At 54.8% G+C, this 21,579-nt stretch overlaps 7 protein-coding genes across 7 annotated transcripts; 5 read left to right on the plus strand and 2 right to left on the minus strand.

Moving 5' to 3' along the window:
- Nucleotides 1–1,249: 1,249 nt before the first annotated feature.
- Nucleotides 1,250–2,428, plus strand: H310_12231 (archaeal ribosomal protein L23). The gene is made up of 2 exons (XM_008879224.1): nucleotides 1,250–1,632; nucleotides 1,856–2,428. Exons 1-2 carry the CDS (start codon nucleotides 1,259–1,261, stop codon nucleotides 1,938–1,940), a joined length of 459 nt encoding a protein of 152 aa, XP_008877446.1. The 5' UTR covers nucleotides 1,250–1,258; the 3' UTR covers nucleotides 1,941–2,428.
- Nucleotides 2,429–2,579: 151 nt separating this feature from the next.
- On the plus strand, nucleotides 2,580–5,554 carry H310_12232 (hypothetical protein). The gene is made up of 4 exons (XM_008879225.1): nucleotides 2,580–2,746; nucleotides 2,811–3,216; nucleotides 3,357–3,836; nucleotides 3,928–5,554. The coding sequence occupies exons 1-4, from the start codon at nucleotides 2,604–2,606 to the stop codon at nucleotides 5,386–5,388; spliced, it is 2,490 nt and encodes an 829-aa protein (XP_008877447.1). The 5' UTR covers nucleotides 2,580–2,603; the 3' UTR covers nucleotides 5,389–5,554.
- A 699-nt stretch (nucleotides 5,555–6,253) lies between these two features.
- On the minus strand, nucleotides 6,254–6,484 carry H310_12233 (hypothetical protein; the record flags this gene model as incomplete). The annotated part of the gene is made up of 1 exon (XM_008879226.1): nucleotides 6,254–6,484. The coding sequence occupies one exon, from the start codon at nucleotides 6,482–6,484 to the stop codon at nucleotides 6,254–6,256; it is 231 nt and encodes a 76-aa protein (XP_008877448.1).
- A 1,716-nt stretch (nucleotides 6,485–8,200) lies between these two features.
- Nucleotides 8,201–10,243, plus strand: H310_12234 (hypothetical protein). Its single transcript, XM_008879227.1, has one exon. The coding sequence runs from the start codon at nucleotides 8,897–8,899 to the stop codon at nucleotides 9,827–9,829; it is 933 nt and encodes a 310-aa protein (XP_008877449.1). The 5' UTR covers nucleotides 8,201–8,896; the 3' UTR covers nucleotides 9,830–10,243.
- Nucleotides 10,244–10,636: 393 nt separating this feature from the next.
- Nucleotides 10,637–12,569, plus strand: H310_12235 (hypothetical protein). Its single transcript, XM_008879228.1, has one exon. It carries the CDS (start codon nucleotides 10,653–10,655, stop codon nucleotides 12,348–12,350), a length of 1,698 nt encoding a protein of 565 aa, XP_008877450.1. The 5' UTR covers nucleotides 10,637–10,652; the 3' UTR covers nucleotides 12,351–12,569.
- Nucleotides 12,535–16,985, minus strand: H310_12236 (hypothetical protein). The gene is made up of 17 exons (XM_008879229.1): nucleotides 16,905–16,985; nucleotides 16,829–16,855; nucleotides 16,651–16,781; nucleotides 16,543–16,604; nucleotides 16,330–16,492; nucleotides 16,061–16,279; nucleotides 15,184–16,005; nucleotides 15,098–15,135; nucleotides 14,876–15,026; nucleotides 14,767–14,830; nucleotides 14,513–14,714; nucleotides 13,921–14,456; nucleotides 13,673–13,868; nucleotides 13,425–13,623; nucleotides 13,016–13,325; nucleotides 12,771–12,963; nucleotides 12,535–12,710 (listed from the first exon to the last, which is right to left on the minus strand). Exons 1-17 carry the CDS (start codon nucleotides 16,930–16,932, stop codon nucleotides 12,560–12,562), a joined length of 3,492 nt encoding a protein of 1,163 aa, XP_008877451.1. The 5' UTR covers nucleotides 16,933–16,985; the 3' UTR covers nucleotides 12,535–12,559.
- A 1,860-nt stretch (nucleotides 16,986–18,845) lies between these two features.
- Nucleotides 18,846–20,946, plus strand: H310_12237 (hypothetical protein; the record flags this gene model as incomplete). Its single annotated transcript, XM_008879230.1, has 6 exons — nucleotides 18,846–19,136; nucleotides 19,159–19,619; nucleotides 19,658–19,754; nucleotides 19,805–20,040; nucleotides 20,377–20,614; nucleotides 20,707–20,946. 6 exons carry the CDS (start codon nucleotides 18,846–18,848, stop codon nucleotides 20,944–20,946), a joined length of 1,563 nt encoding a protein of 520 aa, XP_008877452.1.
- Between the last annotated feature and the right edge of the window lie 633 nt (nucleotides 20,947–21,579).

Genomic DNA, 21,579 nt, shown 5'->3' on the forward strand with positions numbered 1-21,579 from the left:
ACCACTTACCTAGGCACAGATGGTCCCGTCGCCTGGGTAGTTTTAATTCCGGTCATTGCTTGGGGAATGGCCTGCGGAAGGGCGTGCTGGGTGGCCGAACGATTTTGAGTTGTGCATTCCGTGATTTGCAAGCTGGCGCCTGGGCCGCCTTGGCTCCAAGAGAACACACACACGTCGTACGTCGCGCGACGCCCTAATTAGGTGAAGGATTAAAAACCATTGACGATGTCGTTTGGACGAGTGAGCGGTCAAACTTTAAAACTCGATCCAAGTTGCGCGCATGATATTTTGCTCAAGGTGAACGCCATCACAACCAGCCTTTGAGACGCAACCGTTCAACGAAAATCGTATAACTGTGTGATTTGTTACAATGCCTTCTTTCAAGGAAGGTTTGAAAGAACGTGTAGACGATGCATCGGTTATTAGCTGCACCGATGGAAATATGCCCGGGAAAACCACCATGTCAATACCTGCATGTAACATGGATCCCCTCATTCGAATGTAGACTGGCAGTGTTCTGCTCATGAGTTCGTGGGAAGCGCGATGACCCTCTGGCATGAGTGGACTTACTTGCTCATACAATGGACTTGTCATATCTGTGGGAGGAATTTATAAAATGTTGGAAACATACGTCATCAGAGTTAAACGCAGCGCATCATATTTTCACATAAACGTTTAACAGGAATGCTGCATTGTATGCATTGGCGAGGATTATCAAATATATTTAAATCAAGATACATTGTTTAAATGCACGAAGGCCATGCCGAGGAACTTCGAACTTCGCCGACTCCGACGTAGTCTGAATCCAAGAGTGTGTCTGATGTTTATTTTGCGATGCAGCCAACCAAACGAGCACAACTTCACAACGTCATAGAGACGCAGTCAATGCCTTGGTCTATGCAATAAACTCACTTTAAGTCCTTGGCCTTATCAGCGAGATATCCTCTTAAACCGAGAGGCAAACCATCACCGGACGCCCACAACTGTAACTTGGGAGTAAGTACAGTACTGCAACTTCACTGTCAGTGTTGCCCCAACTGCAGTCGAAGTAAACTTTCAAGTTCGATCGACAATCGAACGAGGCAATTCGATTGGCTTGTGCTTTGTAGATTCCAACTCGCCATTGATTCGCTAAAACCTCCGAATAAAGCAGCCAATCAACAAGTACATTCTCCTGGCCACTCACGTGGCATCCGGATATTATTATCCGGAGCATTGTTCACTGGTTGTGCGCCATTGCATCCCATTTCCAAGAAAGATGGCCCCTGCAAAGAAAACCACGTCCGCTAAGACCGCCGGCGCCAAGAAGGCCGTCGCGACCGCGCGCCGCGTGCTCAAGGGCAACCACGGCAAGGTTGTGGAAATCCGCACCAAGACCCACTTCTACAAGCCTAAGACTTTGAAGCTGGCCCGTGCCCCTAAGGTCGTCCGCAAGTCGGTGCCTTCTCGCAACAAGTTCGACAAGTACCGCATCATCAAGTCCCCCTTGACGACTGAATCGGCCATGAAGAAGATCGAAGACAACAACACGTTGGTCTTCCTCGTCGACAAGCTTGCCAACAAGCGCCAAATCAAGGATGCCGTCAAGCAATTGTATGACATCAAGGCGTTGAAGGTGAACACTTTGATCAGGTACACCCCATCGTGTCGAGGCCTCGAGACCATTCCACATGCCACAGTACACATCTCGATCGAGACATTTTTCTGTGATTGCATGGGTCTCTTTGTTGTAGACCCCGCGTATGTGTGTCGCTGGAGTCGACGGCTTGTCGATTCCTTCCATGCACATGCGCGGGACGTCTATGTCCTTCTCGAGTTTCTTTGAGCGACAGCTTATGCTTTGCCCTCGTTGTAGACCCGATGGCCAAAAGAAGGCCTATGTCCGCTTGACTTCTGACTACGATGCCTTGGACGTGGCCAACCGCATTGGCGTGATCTAAATGTCTTTCCAAACGAAGGACTGAGAGAAGACTACTTCTTGTGTCACGTGGTTAGCTAGCTTGAATGAGTTCTCGACTAATGAAGGGGATGCCGTCTTGACTCCATGTCCTTGGACATCGTCGTTCTTTCATCGCCATGTTAAGTACAGTCAATTACTCGCAATTCCCAGCACCAAACGGCGCGACGACGTTGCCGTTAGCACAAAGTTACCTTGTGTTTACTCGAGGTTGAATGATGTCCTCGCCAAGTCAATAATGCTGCTCATCAACGAGCTCTTCTCTTCGTCAACCCAAGGCAATCAGTATGGTTGCCCTGTAACTCCAACGAGGCCGCGGCAAATCACCTCCTTTGTGCCGAACACTGACCATGGCGCTTCTTCTTGGATGCGGCATCATGGAATCGGCCACTGGCGTGCAATGTCTCGGGACCGACCTTGCGCGCATCAACGCGAGCGCCTCTGTCATCCCGTACACTGGCATTCTTTCACATCGGCAGGATTTTTCAGGCACAGCATAGTGTACAATTCCGTTGAAAATATCCATATGCGGATATTTGTTTTTTAGACCACTCATGTGGGCAACCTTTTTGCATATTTCTTCGGTTTGTAACCGCAGATGCTTTCGATTGGCCAATTCCCAGCAGCACCAGACAGGACGTCCTTCATGACGTCGACGATGCTCGTGCGGACGGCGTCCACGGCGGTGGTGACGCTTGACGCCGTCGTCCACGACCCCCACATGCATGCTGTCTTCCTCAAGTACCTCTCGGAGCACGACCCAAAGAACTTTGCACGTCTCCTCTTTCTGTACGTACAACCAGTCCACGTTCCAAGGTTGCCAACGTCGTCGATGGTTGTTCGCTGTATGTAGGGTCAGCGTGGACGAGTTCAAGAAACTCGCGCCCACGGACGATAGCAGCCATAGCCCCACGACCCAGCGCGTCAACTACGCCAAGAAGATCATTCACAAGTACATGGCGGAAGACTCATTCTTTTACATCGGACGCGCAGAACGTCCGCTCCTTCAAGATGGCAACCAAACGGTTGCGTCTTTCGGACAACTTCTCCACCACGACTTGCATCTGTGCAGCGGCCTCAGCGCCAACCCTGATCTCTTCCTCGATGTCGAAACCGCCATCTTGACTGCCATGGCGCCAAGCTTTCAAGCGTTCTCCGCCACGCCGGCGTTTCAATCGTTAGTGAACATGGAAATGCTCGTCCCGCCCATCGAAGAAGTCGAGCTGCAGCACGCCTCAAGCAGCTTCACCCTAGAGCGTGTAAGTTCACCTCGCTGCATCTCGCTACATCACGCTGCTGCTACCTGCAAATGACCTCCGATCTCGATACGCCACATATCATGTCGTCTTGGGGAAATCGAAGGCGGGGGTCACGTTCCTCACGCCAGTCCCTTCCCTAGGTCCTCGCAAATCGACGACTCTGCTGCGTCTTTTGGCTCTTCCTCTTCAAGGAGCGTACGCATGCTCCACTGAGCTTCTGGATGGAGACGACATATCGCGTGCTACCGTTGGTCGAGTCCAACGAGGCGGCAACCGCGACGTCATCTTTAACGCATCTTGGCCGGGTCCTCCAGACGAAGTACTTTGACCACAGCGCAAACGCCCAATTGCACGTCCACGGCGACATCCAGCTGACTGTCGTGGAAGGTATCCAGGCGCACTTGGCCGAGTGGAGCGCCGGCAACTTTTCAAATGTCTCCAGTATGGCGCGGCTCCTGCGACAGCTCCTTCGCCACGTGAAAGAAGTGCTGCAAGTGAACCATTTTGTCCGATTCATTCAAAGCCCGAGCTTCCATTCCATGCTGCTCGCTCCATCGCGCAATCGGTTGTGCCTCAGCCCCCACAAAACACAGTCCAGAGCGACCGCATCGGTGCTGCAGGTACGGACTTTTCGATCGTCGCCACCGGTGTTTGGACAGGGTCCCTTTGGGTAGATGAGGTGAAGTTCGTTGTTGATTTAGTTATGTGTAGGGCTCCACAAGACCAATGTCACCGTATAGCTCGAGCAGCAGCAGCAGTGACGATGGCAGCAGCGACAGCAGTGGCTCCAACTCGACACTTCAAGACGTCGTGCACGTGATGAACGTGCATTCGTCGCACCAGTCTCCGCTGTCCATCGGAGCATCGTTCCCCTCTGGCTCGAGCTCGACGCCGGTGGACTCCATCGCCGGCGTCTTGCACTTCGCCCTCCATCCGTCGCACAAGTCGTCCTTTGACACAGACATCCTGTTCGACGCAACCACATCGTCTTCCGCGACAAACCAATCGCAATTACCAGAGCATCTCGACGCATTCTTTGCACCAGGAGGGACACCGCCCATGGTGCGCAGCCAGACGCAGCCACCGTCGTCACTCTTCCACCTTACCATCGGTCCGACTGATCGTCCGTTTTACATGGTTTGCCTCACGCGCTACGTGGCCATCACGGCGCCGGCCGAACTGAATCCATTAGAACTCGTCCTCCTCGAGCAGAAAAACCTCCACCGGTTCGTGCTCACGGGGTTGTGCGTGCTCAGCTATGCCCCGAACTTTGACACAATCCGGGGTCGCCTCCGACAACTGCACATGGAAGCTTTGAACGCGCCAACTTCGAACTACGCGACAAGTACGAAGTGGCGGCCCTCCCTTGACCAGCTCGCTGAGCTGACCGAGCCATCCATGGCACAAACGGAAATAACGATACAGACGCTTTTCACGTGCCTGGCTCCACCCCACGTCCTTCAAGTCGTCGCTGCCATCCTCTGCGAACGAAAAGTGCTGCTCATCTCGTCGCATGTGTCGGTTCTCACAACGGTGGCGGAAACGTTTCGGTTGCTCCTGCGGCCACTCGAGTGGCCCCATGTGTTTGCCCCCGTTCTGCCAGAATGCATGGTGGACTGCCTCCACTGCCCGACGCCGTTCGTATTCGGTGTGCACCGAGCAGGGTCGGCCACGGCGTTGGATATTGTACAGGACTCGGATTCAACTATCGTCGTGGTCGACTTGGACCATGACCGCGTCGACTGTCATTTCAAGTCGAGCCACCATCGCCGCAGCCGACGCAGTTCGAATGGGAAAGACCGCCCCGTTACGTCGGCTGCTCCCGGCCCCGACGTCCTACCCCAAGCCGCCGCCCTTGAAGACTCGCTACGAACGCTCTTGCGGCCGCATGTCGAGCGCAGCGACGACATCGACTGCCCACGAAGAGATGACCACACTAGTTTTCCGGAAGCTGCCGTTCTTGCACTGTTTCGAGAGACGTGGGATCACATGATGGATCGCATGGAAGAGTTCAGCTTTGTCCTGGCAGACGAAGGCGACAGCATGGTCGTGTTCGACTCGATTGGGTTTCTTCAACAGAACCAAGGCGCCGAGTTCGCCTTCTATCAAGCGTTTTTGAAGACACAGCTATTCTCACACTACATTGCGACCCACGCTCTCCTCCGCGACTAGACGCTGCCGCCGGCTCACCCACGTGTCATGCGAGGAATAGCTGCATGCGCCCAAGGGGCAACGACGAGCCGTGGCGACTCTCGCAGACGAGAAGCGGCGGCGCACACTCTTGTAGGTCACGACTTTGTGATAATGGGAGTGATTTATTCGACAACGCCAATCATCCCATTGTGAGCACAAATGTTGCAATCGCCACGCGCTCGCATCTACATGACGTTCACCGAGCCCCATGGACACGATCGTGGTTTTGCATTCCAGGTGTAGCCTTGAAAGAAGGCACTCTGCATCCCCCCTTCTGAAACCAGTTCACTGTAGAGGACAAGTTTGACATTGCCAAACACTCGATGCACAGGCGTGCGACTATTGTTCCGATGAGGGCATCGCAGGGACAACCAATCTCCTCGATTCCAAAGTGGTCCCATGGGTGCATGGCTCGTGGACGCGCCATCGGTCATGCAGCGTGACGTGGTGCCATACCGCGACCAAGTGCTGGGACAGCTGCAACGGGTGCACTCGACTTGGGCTGTCCATTGGTGCTGGAGCGCGGAGGCCCGACGAAAGCTGCCTCGTCGATGTTGTTGGCTCGCTTCCATGGTCCATGCGCAACGGTCTGTACAGCCATCTCAAGCAGGAGCATTCAACCGAACAACAGCATGTGGAAGAACTGCCGCAGCGGTGCCGTGACTGGGCGACCAGGCGCTAAGTGGCGGTCGCGGCGTGTGATGGTCGTTTCCCATTTCAAGTCTTGGCCAACACCGAGTCCGGCACGACAAGCAAGTCAATGTTGAAGCATTCGTCCAAGTCCGTCGCAGTTGCTCTCACGCCGTACTACTTCTCATTCTCTGGACTGCCGGCATTGGGCTCGTCATCGGCCCGTGTGTTGGGCAAGTTGAGGGCACTTTTGCGTCGACGAAGTTGATGGAGCGAATGCCTCGAGCTCGTCGTAGGGCAAGTCCGGGTTTTCTTCTCGCTGGAAACGACGGTACTCTTCGAGATCGCTTGCTTGTTCATCTGCAACAAATCCGCCATGGTGAGGTTGACCATGCGCTAAGTAGAGCGGTTGAATGGCCACCGACTTTTCGAAGAGCGGCAGCATCGTGCCAAAGAGCGGTTCGAGCGCTTGTACGTGACCGAGTGGTTGGTAGGGTGGGTGCGCTCTTGCTGTGGCTACCATCAAGCACGAACCTCATTTGCTCGACACTTCTTGACCCTTCTTGAATGTTGACAAATTACGTGCTGCCGGCACCTGCGACAATCGTCATGTCGGTAGATCGCCGCTCCCGCCACATCGCATGCGCGTAGTGGTAGCCAATGGAGCAGATATGCCATGTTCGTTGGGGCCTTCCGAAGCGTCGAGACAGGTTTGCGTGGGACGCTCGTCAAGACAACCAGGTGCGAGACATTTGAAACCGAACGGCGGCGGTGTGCCAATCGGCCCTCCGCTCATTGCAAAAAGTCGTTCAAGCCACGTCACTTTCAGCGCCAGTGGTGCGACAGCGTCGTGCATGTCATGCACCATGACTTTCCAAATTCCCTTACCGTGGCACAAAAACTTTTGACCATGAGCGCCGCCCCTCGCCTGCGAAATTTGACCACTGGCAAAGACCTGGCCGGTGTGCGAACTCTGATCGTTGTGCTTGCCGTTCTGGTCAGTGGGCTGATCCGGAGCATGTCAGACGAAGCGTGCCACCAACATCCTTCGACAACAGCGAGAATCCACCGCCGACACCTCCGTGGACAACGACATTGAAACACCCAAGTCCACGACAGACTCCAACGCTATACACGTCGAGATCGAATCGCACAAGCCCCCAGTCTAAGCCCACCTCTCCCTCAAGTTATCTATCTATTGGTATCACGCGTCAGAGTTGCTTTCGTCTACGATTCAATTCCTGATGCAGATACAATAAGTGGCTCTGCGGACAAATGCCAACGGCTGCAGCTGCCTCGAACACACACCTCTGTGGTGCTTGGTGATATCGTGAGGGTTTGGAGAGCTGTCGATGGTCGATCTGGACAGTTTAGAATGTATCCATTGAATCCTGCTGCGCTCAACTCTATAGCCCTCACGATTCGTTCGACTGCAAACAAATCGAGAGGTTCCAAACAGTCTCTTCTGCGACGAAGCAATGGTTGTGTTCTCATCAAAGCTTTGTATTGCCGACAAACGCACGCCTACCAATTCGATGCTGGGATCCTGGTCCTCCAGCATTCACCACGTATTCCCACGAAACATCAATAATTTTAGAGACAGTAGCTTTGGGATTATCAGCATGCTAACGACGACGGAGTGCTGTTACGGCAGTACTGGAGCTGGAGTGTTTCTCCGTTCCTCTTGACGCTTCTTCGCGGCAGCAGTGCCCTTGTCCCGTCACAACTTGGGGACACAACTGTTCGCAGACCCTTTGTCAAAATTAGCCGGTTGCAACCTCCACCACCATAGAATTATTGACTCGCCACCTTCAACTGTTGTGCGATAGCTAGGTCGCAAGCTGTTTCTGCCTGGCGACGACTCGGCAACTGTGCGTCAATACGTCGCCAGCGTGATGGATCCAAGTCCCATGCTACGCATTTGAAAATCACCCCACGAAGCGTGTGGATGCGCTGTTGCCTTGTACAAACACACGGGATGGCTGGGACTGCGGCGCAACAAGCCCCTAGCTGGCAGATGTCCTGGAGAGCTCTATTTCGAGATAATTGCGTGTTTTCGTGGATGCAAATTTCAAGAAAAGCTCCCTGCAACTTGACCATGGTCTCACGTTGTTGCTGGTCCAATTCTTCACTATGAACCGTGCGGAGGCTTTGAAACGCACTCGGACCATGCTCATCATCATCATGAGCCCAGACGATCGGCCAACTTCAGCGGCAATCTCGCCGCGATCGAAATGTCCGACTCGCAACTCTTTGTTGGCGCAGGCTGGAACCAACGAGATGGTTTTTTTCTGGCAAGAAAGCGCCATTCGTTGCGTCGCGAGCGGTAAAGGCACTTGTCGGGACGATCGGTGGTGGACAAGGGGATCGGTGGGTGCATTTCAATCACATCACTTCCTTACCACATATCCGACACGGGGTGCAGCGACGTCTGTGGCGCAGGGGCGTCCGGCGCCGTTGTGAATTCATACTGCAAGATGCAAGACTGACCAGAGTCAAACTTGTGGCCAAAGTCGGACGGGCGGTGGGTGGCGCTGCTCGGCCACGTGCCTCCATCGACCACACGGTAGCCGGCAGGCATGCAGTACCTATTGCAGTGCGTCCAATTCGTGGATGCCACTAGTGATGACGTGGCATCGTCCCAGAGCATCTGGTGTACGTCGTTGTTGCCTGTGGTGAGTTCGTACAGCCCACGGCCGTACCGGACGTCAAAGGCCACGATGCTTTGGTTGGTGCCGCCGAGAAACAAAACAGTCCCGTCGTCGGAGAGTGCCACGGACGTGTTTATTCCATCGGCCCTCGACGTGGATTCAAACCGAGCAGTGGGGGTGCACGTCCGTGCGTCCCACAAGTAGGCATGGTGGATGTCGCAAGTCGCAATTGCCAGGGCGGACGAGGTGAACATGTTCTGCACCGGGTGCAGGTGGCCAAAAAAGCGCTGCGAAAGCACTTCTGTTCGGAGATCCAGCGCCCCAAACACTGGGCTTTCAGTGAACGCAGCCAAGACACCCCGCTCGTAGAACGGAACAACTTGGCTTACGTGTCGATTGTCCAGAGGCAGCACGTAGGTTGGCGCTGTGCCCACCGAGACTTCGATAGCAAAAGGATTGTCAACGACGAACTCACTCCCGCCATATTGAGGACGCAGATCGAGCCATGGACCCGCGGAGGCGCCATCGATGTCACCGATCTCGTAGTCTTCCAGCGTCGGTTGGGCCGTTTGACGCGGCAAACACGACAAACTGGACCACACACGCAATCCCGCATGTGCTGCTGTACCGGTGGGAAGCAAGCCGGCGCAGGCGGCCACGAGGGTGTCATGGAAGATGGCCATCGAAGTAACCCTCGCGTTCACATCGCCACAGGAGAGCGTGGTGTACAATTGCCCACTTGCAAGGTCGAATGCTTTCACGCGGCAGTCGCCAGAAATCCACACGTGCTGATCGTTCATGGCCAAGGCTGTTCCAGGAGTGTAAAGCCCTGTGTCGACTTCGATCGCGCTTTGGACTTGGATTCGGCCACCGTCGTTGGGAGTGGTCGGGTGCACCAGTGGAAACAGAATGAGCTGGGCATCATTCATAAAGCCAGCTCCATAGGCTGCCAGAATCGACGACGACATGGCAATGCCATTGTATTGTGCAGGAGGGATTTGGGATGTCGTCTGGTACAGGTTGCAGCACCCGTGAAATATCGGCAAGTCCATTGCATCGTAAGTGAACGACTTGGCAAATCGCGCGAAGCGGCCACAGATTTCAGAAGGTGGTGGGGGGCATGTGGTGGAAGCTTTTAGCGAGAGCTGGCACTGGGCTGGGACAAGCCCAAGCATGCGTTGGATTCGTTGACCTATGCGAGTTGTGGGGGTATCAGCTTCGACGCGGGGAATGCCGAGGACATTAGCTTCGTCCACGATGCAAAAGCCATTAAGTGAGGCCACCCACAGCGCATCAAAGCGGTCGTGGATTGGGGATACTTGGCGCTCCACGATCTGTGTTTCGAGTCGTTCGACAGGGTCCAACGGATCCCACCGCCACGTCAACGTTCTTTGCACTTGCCACGCTTCAAGGATAGTGCTGCGCAACTGTTCGTTGTCGTCCGAGTCGTACGCAGACGACTCGTCGCTACTATCGTCCAAATAGCCATTGTCAATGTAGAAGTGTCCTTCCAATTCGCGGTCGCGGCCGTGCCATCCAAACGACGCCATCGCTGTGGACAAGTCGTTAAGTTGCCAGGTTCTAGGCATGGACAAAGGCCATTGGTGGAAAAAGAGCCAATCAGAATTTGGACTCGAAGTCCCCCAAACCCCACCAGGATCGTGTATGGCGCTCGTAGATTATACCGCTCTCCATCTGGAATGTAATATCGCACGTGGACCTTCAAGGAAAGCGCTGCACGAGAGTTCGCCACCATTTTCCACATGCTCGTATGCGTTTACAGGCCGACAAGGCAATGTGTGCGTATGGACGCCCTGCTGGGAGTTTCTTTGCATGCCATTGGCCCTTTTTTCCATTGACTAGCCAATCACTTCAAAATCATCTGTTTCAAAGATCTCGACCAATCAATTTTATGGAGTGCCTCCCATGTTCAATCAGATTGCGATTTTCGTTGCAGCAACCATGGGAGTGCACCAGTCGATGCAAGAGGCGCCGCCGCAAGAACGAGATCTGCTGTCCGAGCCAGGCGCACTAACACCCTCGCTAGCTGCGGTATTGCCCCCACTCAGCTCTCCCACTGCACGCATCAGTCCACCGATCCTGCACTCACCAGCGCTGGAAGTTCTTCGTTCTGTTGAGCTCGTTCGAACCATCGTGGACTTTCAAGATGGCATGTACAGCGACATGGTTCAATTCCTTCGGTTGAAGGCACCGAGCTTACCCAGTTCCGACAAGCACACGGAACCTTATGTCCTCGCTGACTTCGAAGCGCTCGACCGTGTCTTGGCGCCATGGTACGCCCTGCACGGCACGTCTCGTTTGGGCGTACTCTTTGAAACCCATCGACACATGCACCACATCGTGCTCCTCCACAGTGTCTTCTTTGGTTTGGTGGATGTTGTTTGGTATCTGCACCGTAACGGGTTGCTCTTTATGACGTATTACCCCCACATCGACCTGGCTGCGTTCAACGGTATGCTGCGCCTCCTGCCATTTCTCCATGCGGTCGGTTGTCGGGGTACGACGAAAGCCATCGATGGCGCGGCGCAGCGCGGCCACTTGCAAGTGATTCAATGGCTCGTGGCGAATCGGATGGACGGTGCGACAGAGCTCGCGATGGTTGGTGCTGCAGCGAACAATCACTTGGATGTGGTTGAGTTCTTGAACGAGAATCGCCGCGACGGGTGTACAAGTGCGGCGATGGACCTGGCGGCTGGTCGCGGCCACTACCGCATGGTCAAGTGGCTGCACGCGCACCGTACAGAGGGGTGCACGACACATGCCATGAATGATGCAGCGAAAAATGGGCATTTGGACGTGGTCGAATGGCTCCACACGACCCGGACGGAGGGCGGGACCATCAAGGCAATGAACCAAGCGGCTGCCAGTGGCCACCTCGATATCGTCGAATTTCTCCATGAACATCGACAGGAAGGCTGCACAACTTCGGCCGTCGACGGCGCCGCGTCGAACGGCCATGTGGACGTTGTGTCGTGGCTGCTGGAGCACCGAACCGAAGGCGGCACGCACCGCGCGATGGACGGCGCCGCTTGCAACGGCCACTTGAACATGGTTCAGTGGCTGCATGACCGGGGATTTGAATGCACTGCGAGCGCCATGGACCTGGCAGCGACGCATGGCCATCTTGACGTGGTGCAGTGGCTTCATGCGAATCGAGGGGAAGGCTGTACAAAGCAGGCCATGGATGGTGCCGCGACGAATGGATTTATCATGGTCGTCCAGTTTCTCCACGCGAATCGAGAGGAAGGTTGTACGACCCAAGCCATGACTGGAGCCGCGCGCTACGGCTTCGTCGACGTCGTGCGATGGCTGTCCTCGAACAGAAGCGAAGGGTGCACGACGCACGCGATGAATTTGGCGGCTACGTATGGTCATATGGATGTGGTGCAGTATTTGCATGCCCATCGCAAGGAAGGTTGCACGGCTGAAGCCGTCGACGGCGCCGTGGAGCATGGCCACTTTGATGTTGTCGAGTGGCTGCTGGCAAACCGTACCGAAGGGTGCAGTGGACGCGCGCAGTTTTGGGCCCAAGAGAACGGATGGAACCGCCTCGCGAGGTTGCTACAGAGGAAGAGCATGCCTGAGTGGACTTCGGACGAATGCAATTCCTATCGCATGTTGCTGCGATATCGTCCATAAGTTCTGCAGGCCTATTAGATTTGTCAAAGCGCTGATGGTAGAATCAAGCGTTAGCTGAGGCAGGAACTTTCCATTTATAGGCGATAAGGAGGTGCCTCTGCTCTGGGGGCCTATCCAGCGTGTATTTCGCGGGCCGTCGCCGCTACACGTCGAGGCCAGGGTATGCTGGCCACGCAGTTCACTGCGGAAGGATAACGTAATCGTCTTGTTCATTTGGTTAATTGCCTCCGAGAGCAAGCCGTGACAAAGTGGTAGTTGGCCGCTTTGATGGCGTCGACCCATTTGCGGCACTCGCCTGACGACCGCGCTTCAAACTTGGTGCTTTCTGTGTTGGTGCACAGCGTAAAAACGCAGCCATTCCTAGCCACACACACATGAGGAGGCTGTGAACTGTCTATTCGCCAGACAGGACGTTCGTACACTTGGATTTCCATGGACCGGTCGGCCAAGTTGAGTTCGCCGCGCGCCTCGGCGTCGCCTTGCTGTCTGTAGTATGCCAGGGTCCCGCGGGCTGTGATGATGCAGAATCGAGGATACGCCTTCTTGAAGTTTTTCCATCCGATCGTAAACACGTCTGTCTCGTTCGAAATGGTCGGGTGTTTATCCAGCATGCCTACAAGATCGAGAACTCTCCATGGAATATGGTTCCTAGCGGATGTGCGCACCTTCCAAGAAGAAGTCGAGCTTGACAGAGGGCTGCCGCGCTGTCGGCGAAGGGGCTGCCCTAGGCCGCATTGCGCCAATTGCGACGTCGTTCCCAGTGCTCCCAGTGCTGACTGCTTTGGCAGGTGCTGTTTTCTTGGCCCGCTTTGCTTGCTTCTTGGATGCAGTAGGAGCGTTCTTCGCCGAAGCCGAGTCGTCTTCTTGAAGGGCTCGCAGTTCCTTTGTCAGGTGCTTACGGCGCTTGGTTAGCTTGGCAGCGAGCTCGTTATCTCCTGCCTCTGCGGCCGTGGCCAGTTGATCGTTAATTAATTTCTAAGAAAATTGAATGGTCATCGTCGAGCCAGGAAAGCGCAGCAATCGAGTGGCTAGGAGAAGAGGCAACAAGCAACAAAGCAAGGCAGGACGGCGCACCAGCTTCTCGCGCAAGTTGGACTTGCGCGTGTCTATCTCGGACGACTTGACTTTAGTTGTCTTTTTGAGTTTCTTTTCCGCTTTCGACAGCGACTTGATGTGCTTTCGCATGTATTGGACTTCGCGCTGGACGAGTTTGCGCCGGCGGTCTTCCTGCTGATATTCCTTGTCCACTTCTTTCAACTGCCGCTGGAATAGCCTACATCCATCGCACATTCAACATGCATGGATGCATCGGCGGTGCTTACGCGAGTTGTTCATGGAGGGGCAGAGTGACATCGACGTCGAAGAGTGCCGCTGCCAACTTACGGGACTCGGACACGTCGTCTTCCGGTAGCGCGTCAACGAGGGCATCGAGCTCGTGGCGTTCCTTTGTCAGGGCTTCCTGACGCACCTTGAGTTTCTTGTGGTCGGACTTGAGTTTTTTTGTTCGATCGTGGAGTTCTGGCGGTCAATTGAGTTACTACTACCTACACAACACGAGGGCGCCACTTACTCTGCGACCGCTCCTCCAGACGCTTGGCCCGGACTAGGAGCGGGTTCTCTGCAGTTCCAGCGGCCTGGCTGTCCAAATCGTCGATGATGCTGCGGTATCGCCGCTGGTCGTCGTGGAGGTCAGTGATCTTTTGGTGCCACGCAGCGGTTTCTTCAGCTTGCGCGGCGAGTTCCATGTGCATTTTGTGTATTTTCGCGTGAACTAGCGCGGCCTCCTGGGCGAGGTGATGGGCGTGCAAGTCCCAATGCAGTTGAGCCGTGTCTTGGACGGCATCTTCCATGTCGATCTGGTCGATGAGATGCACGTGGCGCCGATACAGCGCTTGCTGGGCTTCCGGGGACCACTCGTCCTCGTCTATCTCGTTGTTGTCATCATCTTCGTTGAATTCGTCGCGGCATTGCGGGCCATCCACGTCGACAAAAACGACCACGACGGGGCGCACCGCCTTACGAATGGCGTCCAGTACATCGCTGTATTCGCTTTGCCACATGAGTTTGTCATTCACTTTGTAAATGCGCATGCCTTGGGTGAGGCGTCTAGATGGAGCCGATGGGTGTTTGATCAGTGGTAGCGGCTCAACACGAAAACGTACAACGGGGCGGGGTGGGCCCAGTTGTAGAGCGACACCGGGCCGAAGTCGCCCGACTCGAGGACCTGGACGATCGAATGCACTTGAACATGGAGCGGAATATTGCCATTGGCTTCGGAAACGTCTTGGGTTTCGAGTCCGAGCGGTCCCGTCTCGAACGCGACAGGGATAGGCACCAGGTACTGCACAGGCTGGACCACCGCCGCTACATTCGCCACGTTGAATCGAGTGCAAGGACAGCGAGTTACGGGACTGACCTCCGCTGCTCCACCACGACGATGATGCGGCGGGCTTGATGCTTTCTAAATACGATTCATAGTCCTACAAACGTGGATGACGTTTGCATCCAACAGCAAAGCATGGTACCCTGTCTTCGACGGTGCTTTGAGCGGCATCTGCGAATTGAATGACCACGGGCCGACTCGCCGCACGCAATAGAGACAACACGTCATCGTACGACTTGTGTTGAAGGCCCTGCGCGTCGATCGAGACGAGTCGCATGCCCAGGGCCACGGGGCTAAACAATGCAATGTCGTTCCGTAAGAACGAGGGTACGTTGTAATCACAAGCATGGCGAGAGTGACGCACATCTCGGCTCGGGCATTCAACTTGTTTAGCGCGCCATCCTACAACGAAAAGCTGTGAAAGCGCATAAGGCCCGACGACGCACGTACGGAAGGGATTTCGTACACTTCGACTTGGAACTCGGGAAAGACATGGCCCGAGTATTCTTGCGTCTTCATCCCAAACGGGCCAGTGCCGAATTCGATGCGCGTGCTTGCTATCCACGAGTAGACGACCCGGTCCTTGCGCTTGGGATTCTCGACAACTTTGCGCTTGGATGAGTTCTTTTTCGTTAATGCAGCCACGGGTGCGGCAGAGTCTGTGGAGGCTTTGGACGGAAGAGGGGTTGTCGTGGCTGATGAGGATACACCAGGTGGACTTGGGACGAGTGGGGCCACACTTGCGCGAGGCGGAGGAGCTGAATGTGATGCGCCTGTGGTTGATGCAAGCGACTGCGTGGTGGCTGCAGCCGCTGGTGTTGTTGTACAAGCTGCCACGGTCCCGCCAGTTGACGCGATAGGAACCACCGTCCTTGCTGCTGGAGCAATCACTACGTCAGGAGCCGTGCCGGCAGGTTTCGAGGACAGGACACCGTCTTTGCCAGGCGAGATTTGTACCGAATCCGGGTGCGGCCATGGAGGGGTGCTTTGCGGGTGAATTCGAGCGTCGTGGGACGTAGTAGAAATGTCCGACGGAATAGCTACCACCGCGACTTGGGGCATTGCATCGTTTCCAATGCCTTCCGACGGGACGCAAAAGTGCAATGTCAGTGGCCTTGGCATTTTTTGGACGAATTGCACAACAACGTCGTGAGCAACGCCAGCAACGGACACGTGGTTGATCGCGGCGACGGCAAGACCAGGCCGCAAATGCATGAATTCATCGGCAATCGCGTTGTATCGAGCGGCGAGGGTCTTGAGACCCAGTGGGTGCTAGGCCGAACATCATCACGATCATAGCTGCACGCCAACGAGTGAAAAAACGTACGGCTGTCAGGGACGCAACTTGAGTGGACAGCGCCGCGGCACAGTCGTGAGTTGGATGTGGGTGCAGCGATGCGAGCTCGAGGCCTAACCGCCCTGGAGGAAACAAGACGGCAAACATCGCAAACCAAGGGATCCAAGGGGTATTTGGGAGTGCTGGAAGTGGCGGCACTTTGACGACGGAAGTGGATGGAACTAAGTTGGGTGGGATGCAGGGGAGTACCTAGTGCCGGTCGGTAATGTGGGGATGATGTATGAATGGTTAGTTTTTACCAACGTATCATCTGATGCAAAACCCTTATGGCAGTCCACGAAGCGCAGAACCAACGGAGGATGGGCGGAGGCGGTGCTGAGCATGGTAAGAACAGCGTCAAAGCTAACATGGGATAGCGGCGTTGTGTTGATCCAACTCAGCCGCATTCCACGAGTCACTCGGCTAATGGAAGAGCACGTCAGCGACTAGCAACATGACATGAAAGTAAATACAGTGAAGGGACAAGTGCTCGCAAGTTGGCTGTGTCGACTGGACTGCGTTCTCCATTAGGTAGCTACAACTCTTCGTCGAGACACAGCAGGTCGTGAATGGAGCGGTACCCTGTCGACTCGAGTAACTTGAGCGTGTAGGTGGAACGGTGCAATGGCGTCGTCTGGGACCATCGCGAGCTGCACGCCAAGGCACTTCTGAAAAAAGTGTACATCGACTTGCACAACAAAGGCACGTTCACCTATTTTGTAGGATGACCAATCGTTCATGCTGCGAGGTGTGCAGTACCCTTCATGGAGTGCTCTCGCTGAAGAGCTACACGTGCACATGAACAGAACTGCCTGCGGTAGATCCTGCGACGTACACTTGCTGCGGGACGAGAGGCCGAACATGGCCGCCGGACGACGTTGTCGTCGACTCGAATGCCTTCGGCGCAAGCAACGACGATTTTCCGGATAATTCTCTCACAATTTCATACTATTGAGAATGGAGAGTCATTTGCACTTATCCAAATACCCGGTAAAATCCAAGTATAACGCATCAATGTCGTGATCACGACATGCGTTTTTCTCCTACAGAAGCCAATATCCGGATAATGTCACTAATCCTCGAAATAGTGAACCACCGGTTACGTGTCAAACTCCCAGCACACAATGCCAGCAAAGCAGCAAGCTGCGGACGAGCTGAAGCCCAACCGCATACCCCTGCTCAGTCACGGCAGGCTATCAAAACAGGCGCGGAAGGGCCAGTGGCAGACATGGTCGCTGGGCTCTTCGCTCTTCCTATTCGTAGATTCACGAACTGAGCAAACCACCGCAAGTCATTCATTGTATAGTCAGCGTTCTATGCCCCCGATGCGTACGGCACAAAGAGAGCCATGCGTAAGGGTAGCGACTTCGACCAGCAAGGGTAGCAAGGGTAGCGACTTCGACCAGCAAACCACAGCCGCTGAGACGCCTTCACTCCCAACTTGTTGCACGGAAATACCAGAACCCGTCGGAACATCCACGAGTCATGTGGTGATCTTTTCGTTTCTCGAAGTTCATCATTGACTCTGCCTCGTTCCACTAACTCTCATGCCCCCCGTCAACTATACATCGGTAGAACGCACAGGGCGCAACAACGTGGGTTTATCTCACCTTCACACTCACAACTTCGGCACCCCATGTTACAACTCCATAAAACGACCGGCCTCTCGGCCTCGCTCCTTCACCCGAGCTGCCGTTCACGATGGAGTCGAACTAAAGATGAAATGTTCCGGTGAGTGGAATAGCTGGCCGTCGTTGGGCTCGCTCGAGGATATCCGAGTCTCGATCGGACAAACTGGCCTGGTGGAAGAACTACTGGGGCAAGATGGAACCGACACAATCATGACCCTGTGCGGAGCGCACCAAAACCCCGGCACTCATCGTTGGAAGCGCCCGTCTGACACTTCATGCCAGTGCATTTCACCGCCACCGTCATGGGCCAAACTCGACACAACATATCCTGAATCTCTGACAAGCTGGCACTGCCACTCCAACAACACTTTACACGCGCGCACCCCCCCTGTCAGCTATTTCGACGGCAAACCGGAGCGTTCACAGCGTCTTAGTCCTCCATGAACATTGATGAAGTGCTGCCCTGTTGTCTCTGAAGAAACTAGGCAACTCTTGACGTTTGCAAAATCCGCATGCTCGACCTCGAAACATGCCTGCATGTCTCCACAGCATTTCACTAGTTTGTTCAAAAGTCCGACGTTGCACGACCTGAGTCTTGTCATGAGCGGTGCTAGAAGCTGCAGCTGTCCCAACATGCCAAGTGTAGAGGCCAGTCTGTAGGAGACATGGCGACATTCGTCTCCATACCAATCACGCTTTGCACAGCAGACGAAAAACATGCTTCACTGTTCGAATGGCGCCATGGACAAAGAGCCTCGAGAGGTGCTAGCAGGCGTGCAGCAACAGCCTGTGTCCTTGCCGTCGTGTTGGACCTCCAGCACGATGGGGAATGCACGGGTGCCTGGATCCCACCGAAGTCGCAAGACATGTGCGCCGTTGTCGCACCAACTGGCCATAGCAATTCTGCCCGCCTGGTCTTGCTCATTACGCAAAATGCCAAAGCAACCTCCGAGGCGGATGGAGAGTCCCGAGTTCACACACGGCACGACACGTGCTTCGAACGACTACAAGCCTTCCACAGACTTCGCCATCCTAGCTGACGACAACCTAGACAAATTCGACAAGTTGCCTGGCATTGCATCCTCGCTGGGAAGATACCACATCCACATTAGTGATGTATTCAGGTTTGAATATCCTAGCCAACGATGCACCACCGTCAGCGCCAGAACACCCCATCAAGTACCGCCCCGACATTGACGGCCTCCGAACGCTCTCTGTCGTCCCGGTCGTCCTCTTCCACGCGTACCCCGCACTCGATCCAAGGCGGCTTTATCGGCGTCGACGTGTTCTTGGTCATCACGGGGTACCTCATCTCTGGCATCCTGTTCAAGGAAAACGCCAAAGGCACGTTCATGTACGCCGCCTTTTACTCGCGACGCATCCGGCGAATCTTTCCTGCCTTGCTGCTCGTCCTCACCTTTACGCATGGTCGTCGGGTGCGTGTGGCTGCTGGACAAGGCGCTCCGGTCCATGGCGGCCACGATGATGGCTGGGACGTTGTTCAGCGCCAACCTCCAGCTGCTCACGATCGAGCAGGGCTACTTTGACGCGAGCGTCAAGGAGAAACCGCTGCTGCACTTGTGGTCACTGGGCGTCGAGGAGCAGTTTTACATCTTCTGGCCGCTCTTTGTCTCGATCATCAGCCGCCTTTCATTCCGCAGCGCGTTGGGGTGTCAGTTGATCGTGGTGGTTGCGAGCTTCGTGTGCAACATCCTCTTTCTCGGGTTCCATGGTGAGAACAAGTACTCGTTCTACTTTCCGCTGAGCCGGTTCTGGCAAATGGCCATCGGTGGGCTCCTCGCATATGTGGAGCTGCCCACGCTCTCGGGGCCCTCCAAACTCTCGTCCGCGGCGCTCGTGCCACTGCCATTCGCGTCGTCCATCTGCTCTGTGGGTGGTTTCGCGGCGATTGTCACGGGGTATGTCGTGATCGACGAATATCGATGACATTTCCCAGCTATTGGTTCTTGCTTCCCACCCTCGGGACGGCCTGCGTCATCTTTACAGGTCCGCTGCCGGTGATCAACCAGTACGTCCTCGGCAACGCGGTGTCGGTGTACATTGGCCAGATCAGCTACGCCCTGTACCTGTGGTCTTTGCCAAGCTGCTGTACCCCCGAGCCGACCTTCGGCCGGTGTATGTGCAGCCATACGCGATGATCGTTTTGTCCGAGGTGCTGAGCCTCGCAACTCTGTACTTGGTGGAAAACAACCTGCGCCGTCGCAAAGCTGCGTGGGTCGTTCTGGTGCTTTTTGTGCTGATGGTGGCAGTCGGCGTGACTGCTGCCGTTGTGTTTAAAATGACAGCAACGTTCTCGGTCAAATCCAAGGAACTGGCATCGTACGCTCGGCCACACGAACACAGTGCAGTCGATAGTGTGGTTCGGAACTGGAGCCAACCTCCTCGCACTTCGAATCCGACGGGGACCAAACTGCATTCGGCTGCGGGCGATTGGAACCCATGGGTACGTGAAAGGGCATGATATTCTGGAAGAGAACCGTGTTTTGAACGGAGATGCTGATGCGTCGACGCCGATGGTCATGGTGCTGGGCGACTCGCATTCGATCATGACCGCCCCGCGTTTCAATCGTCTCTTCGAAATTGCCTCCAACGCTAATGCAAGGTTTCCCATCGTGGTCCATCGCTCTCGCAACGGCGACCGTTGAGAGAGCGCAGCACCCACCACGCGGGTGACTTGGCCCTGATCGAAGAAGTCAAACCGAAAGTGCTGTTCATCGTGACCAACTGGGTTAAGTTCCTTCGAGCTGGCGGACTTCAAGACAACGGTAGCTCTCCCCCGTGCTGCGCGCCTGGCTATGTTGACTCGTGCCCCAACCAAAGCCGGAAAGACGTCGACACACTCGTCACTCTCTTCGAGCAAGAGATCTCGGCATTCGTGGTATCAGGTATCAAGGTATTTGTTGCAACGGTGAACCCAGAAGGCTCCGAGCACCACCACTCCAATATACTCAACGGGAACGCCGTCGGTGCGGTGGATCCCGTCAGTCGCAGTGCATTTCGGGCCAAGGAGAAGCATGCATTCGTGAACTGGTGGAAAAAGCCATCCGCAACGCGAACGCGACGCTCGTGGCCTTTTCAGAGAACCAGTGCGTTGACGATGTGTGCCACGTGGTCTCGATGAAAGAGGGCGAGCCAGTATTCAAGGACAACGATCACTTGCGACCGTACTTCGCGCGAAACTATCTCACAAGCGTCGACCAGGTTGTTCAGGCCGCTTGGGAATAATGCGTGCTTTCCACTCCAGTGTAGGCATCACAAAAAATCCATCAAATTGTCGTAAAATGGAGAACGAACTGGCGTGTACTTCGTTGGCACGGGCATCGGGTGTAGTGGTGTAGGCTAGAGGAAATTCCAAAGGACATTGTTTGTCCTGATATCCTGCTCTAACCGTTCTTTCGAACGTGGCTTCGCTAACGGTGTTCTCAGCGGATATTCTTCGTACGACAATCTCTACAGCCTTAGTTGACAATCTCAGTCATAAGGTGAAATACGTAGGAATTGTATGGAGAAATTGAACAAATACTTCCTCTGTTCCACATTACTTGGGACAAATGAAAAAACACTTTTTCCACTTTACTGGGGACACTTGACATTGATTGGCCAAGAACAAAATTCATTGAAGGTATTGTTTAAAATGCTACCTATACAAGTGCTGATGAGCAGGACACATTCTCCATGAGAGCACCACCACGGCGTAAAGCATTCTTTCCCAGGTGTGGCAAACGAAAGTTATTGCCCCCATTGTTCTCGAGAACAAGGCGCATCACAGCCTGCAAGGTAAGAAACACGTTCGAAAGCTTCTCTGCATCCATTTCCCGAAAGGCGGCGAGAGTCGCAGCGATAACGGCGGGCTTGGGG

The sequence above is a fragment of the Aphanomyces invadans genome (genome assembly GCF_000520115.1).
Source record: "Aphanomyces invadans strain NJM9701 unplaced genomic scaffold supercont1.37, whole genome shotgun sequence".
In the NCBI taxonomy this organism is placed as follows: Eukaryota; Oomycota; class Saprolegniomycetes; order Saprolegniales; family Verrucalvaceae; genus Aphanomyces; species Aphanomyces invadans.

Bases quoted from the DNA above. Each gene is read 5' to 3' on its own strand.
- H310_12235 (XM_008879228.1), top strand. From the start codon at position 10,653: ATGGGAGTGCACCAGTCGATGCAAGAGGCGCCGCCGCAAGAACGAGAT.
- H310_12234 (XM_008879227.1), top strand. From the start codon at position 8,897: ATGGTGGATGTCGCAAGTCGCAATTGCCAGGGCGGACGAGGTGAACAT.
- H310_12236 (XM_008879229.1), bottom strand. From the start codon at position 16,932: ATGTTCGGCCTCTCGTCCCGCAGCAAGT. The intron at 14,457-14,512 runs GTACGTTTTCGT...GGCTCCATCTAG, and splicing joins TGGGCCCACCCCGCCCCGTT to ACGCCTCACCCAAGGCATGC. The intron at 12,711-12,770 runs GTACGAACGTCC...GTGTGTGGCTAG, and splicing joins CGGTCCATGGAAATCCAAGT to GAATGGCTGCGTTTTTACGC.
- H310_12231 (XM_008879224.1), top strand. From the start codon at position 1,259: ATGGCCCCTGCAAAGAAAACCACGTCCGCTAAGACCGCCGGCGCCAAG. The intron at 1,633-1,855 runs GTACACCCCATC...CCCTCGTTGTAG, and splicing joins AAGGTGAACACTTTGATCAG to ACCCGATGGCCAAAAGAAGG.
- H310_12232 (XM_008879225.1), top strand. From the start codon at position 2,604: ATGACGTCGACGATGCTCGTGCGGACGGCGTCCACGGCGGTGGTGACG. The intron at 2,747-2,810 runs GTACGTACAACC...CGCTGTATGTAG, and splicing joins TTTGCACGTCTCCTCTTTCT to GGTCAGCGTGGACGAGTTCA. The intron at 3,217-3,356 runs GTAAGTTCACCT...TCCCTTCCCTAG, and splicing joins GCAGCTTCACCCTAGAGCGT to GTCCTCGCAAATCGACGACT.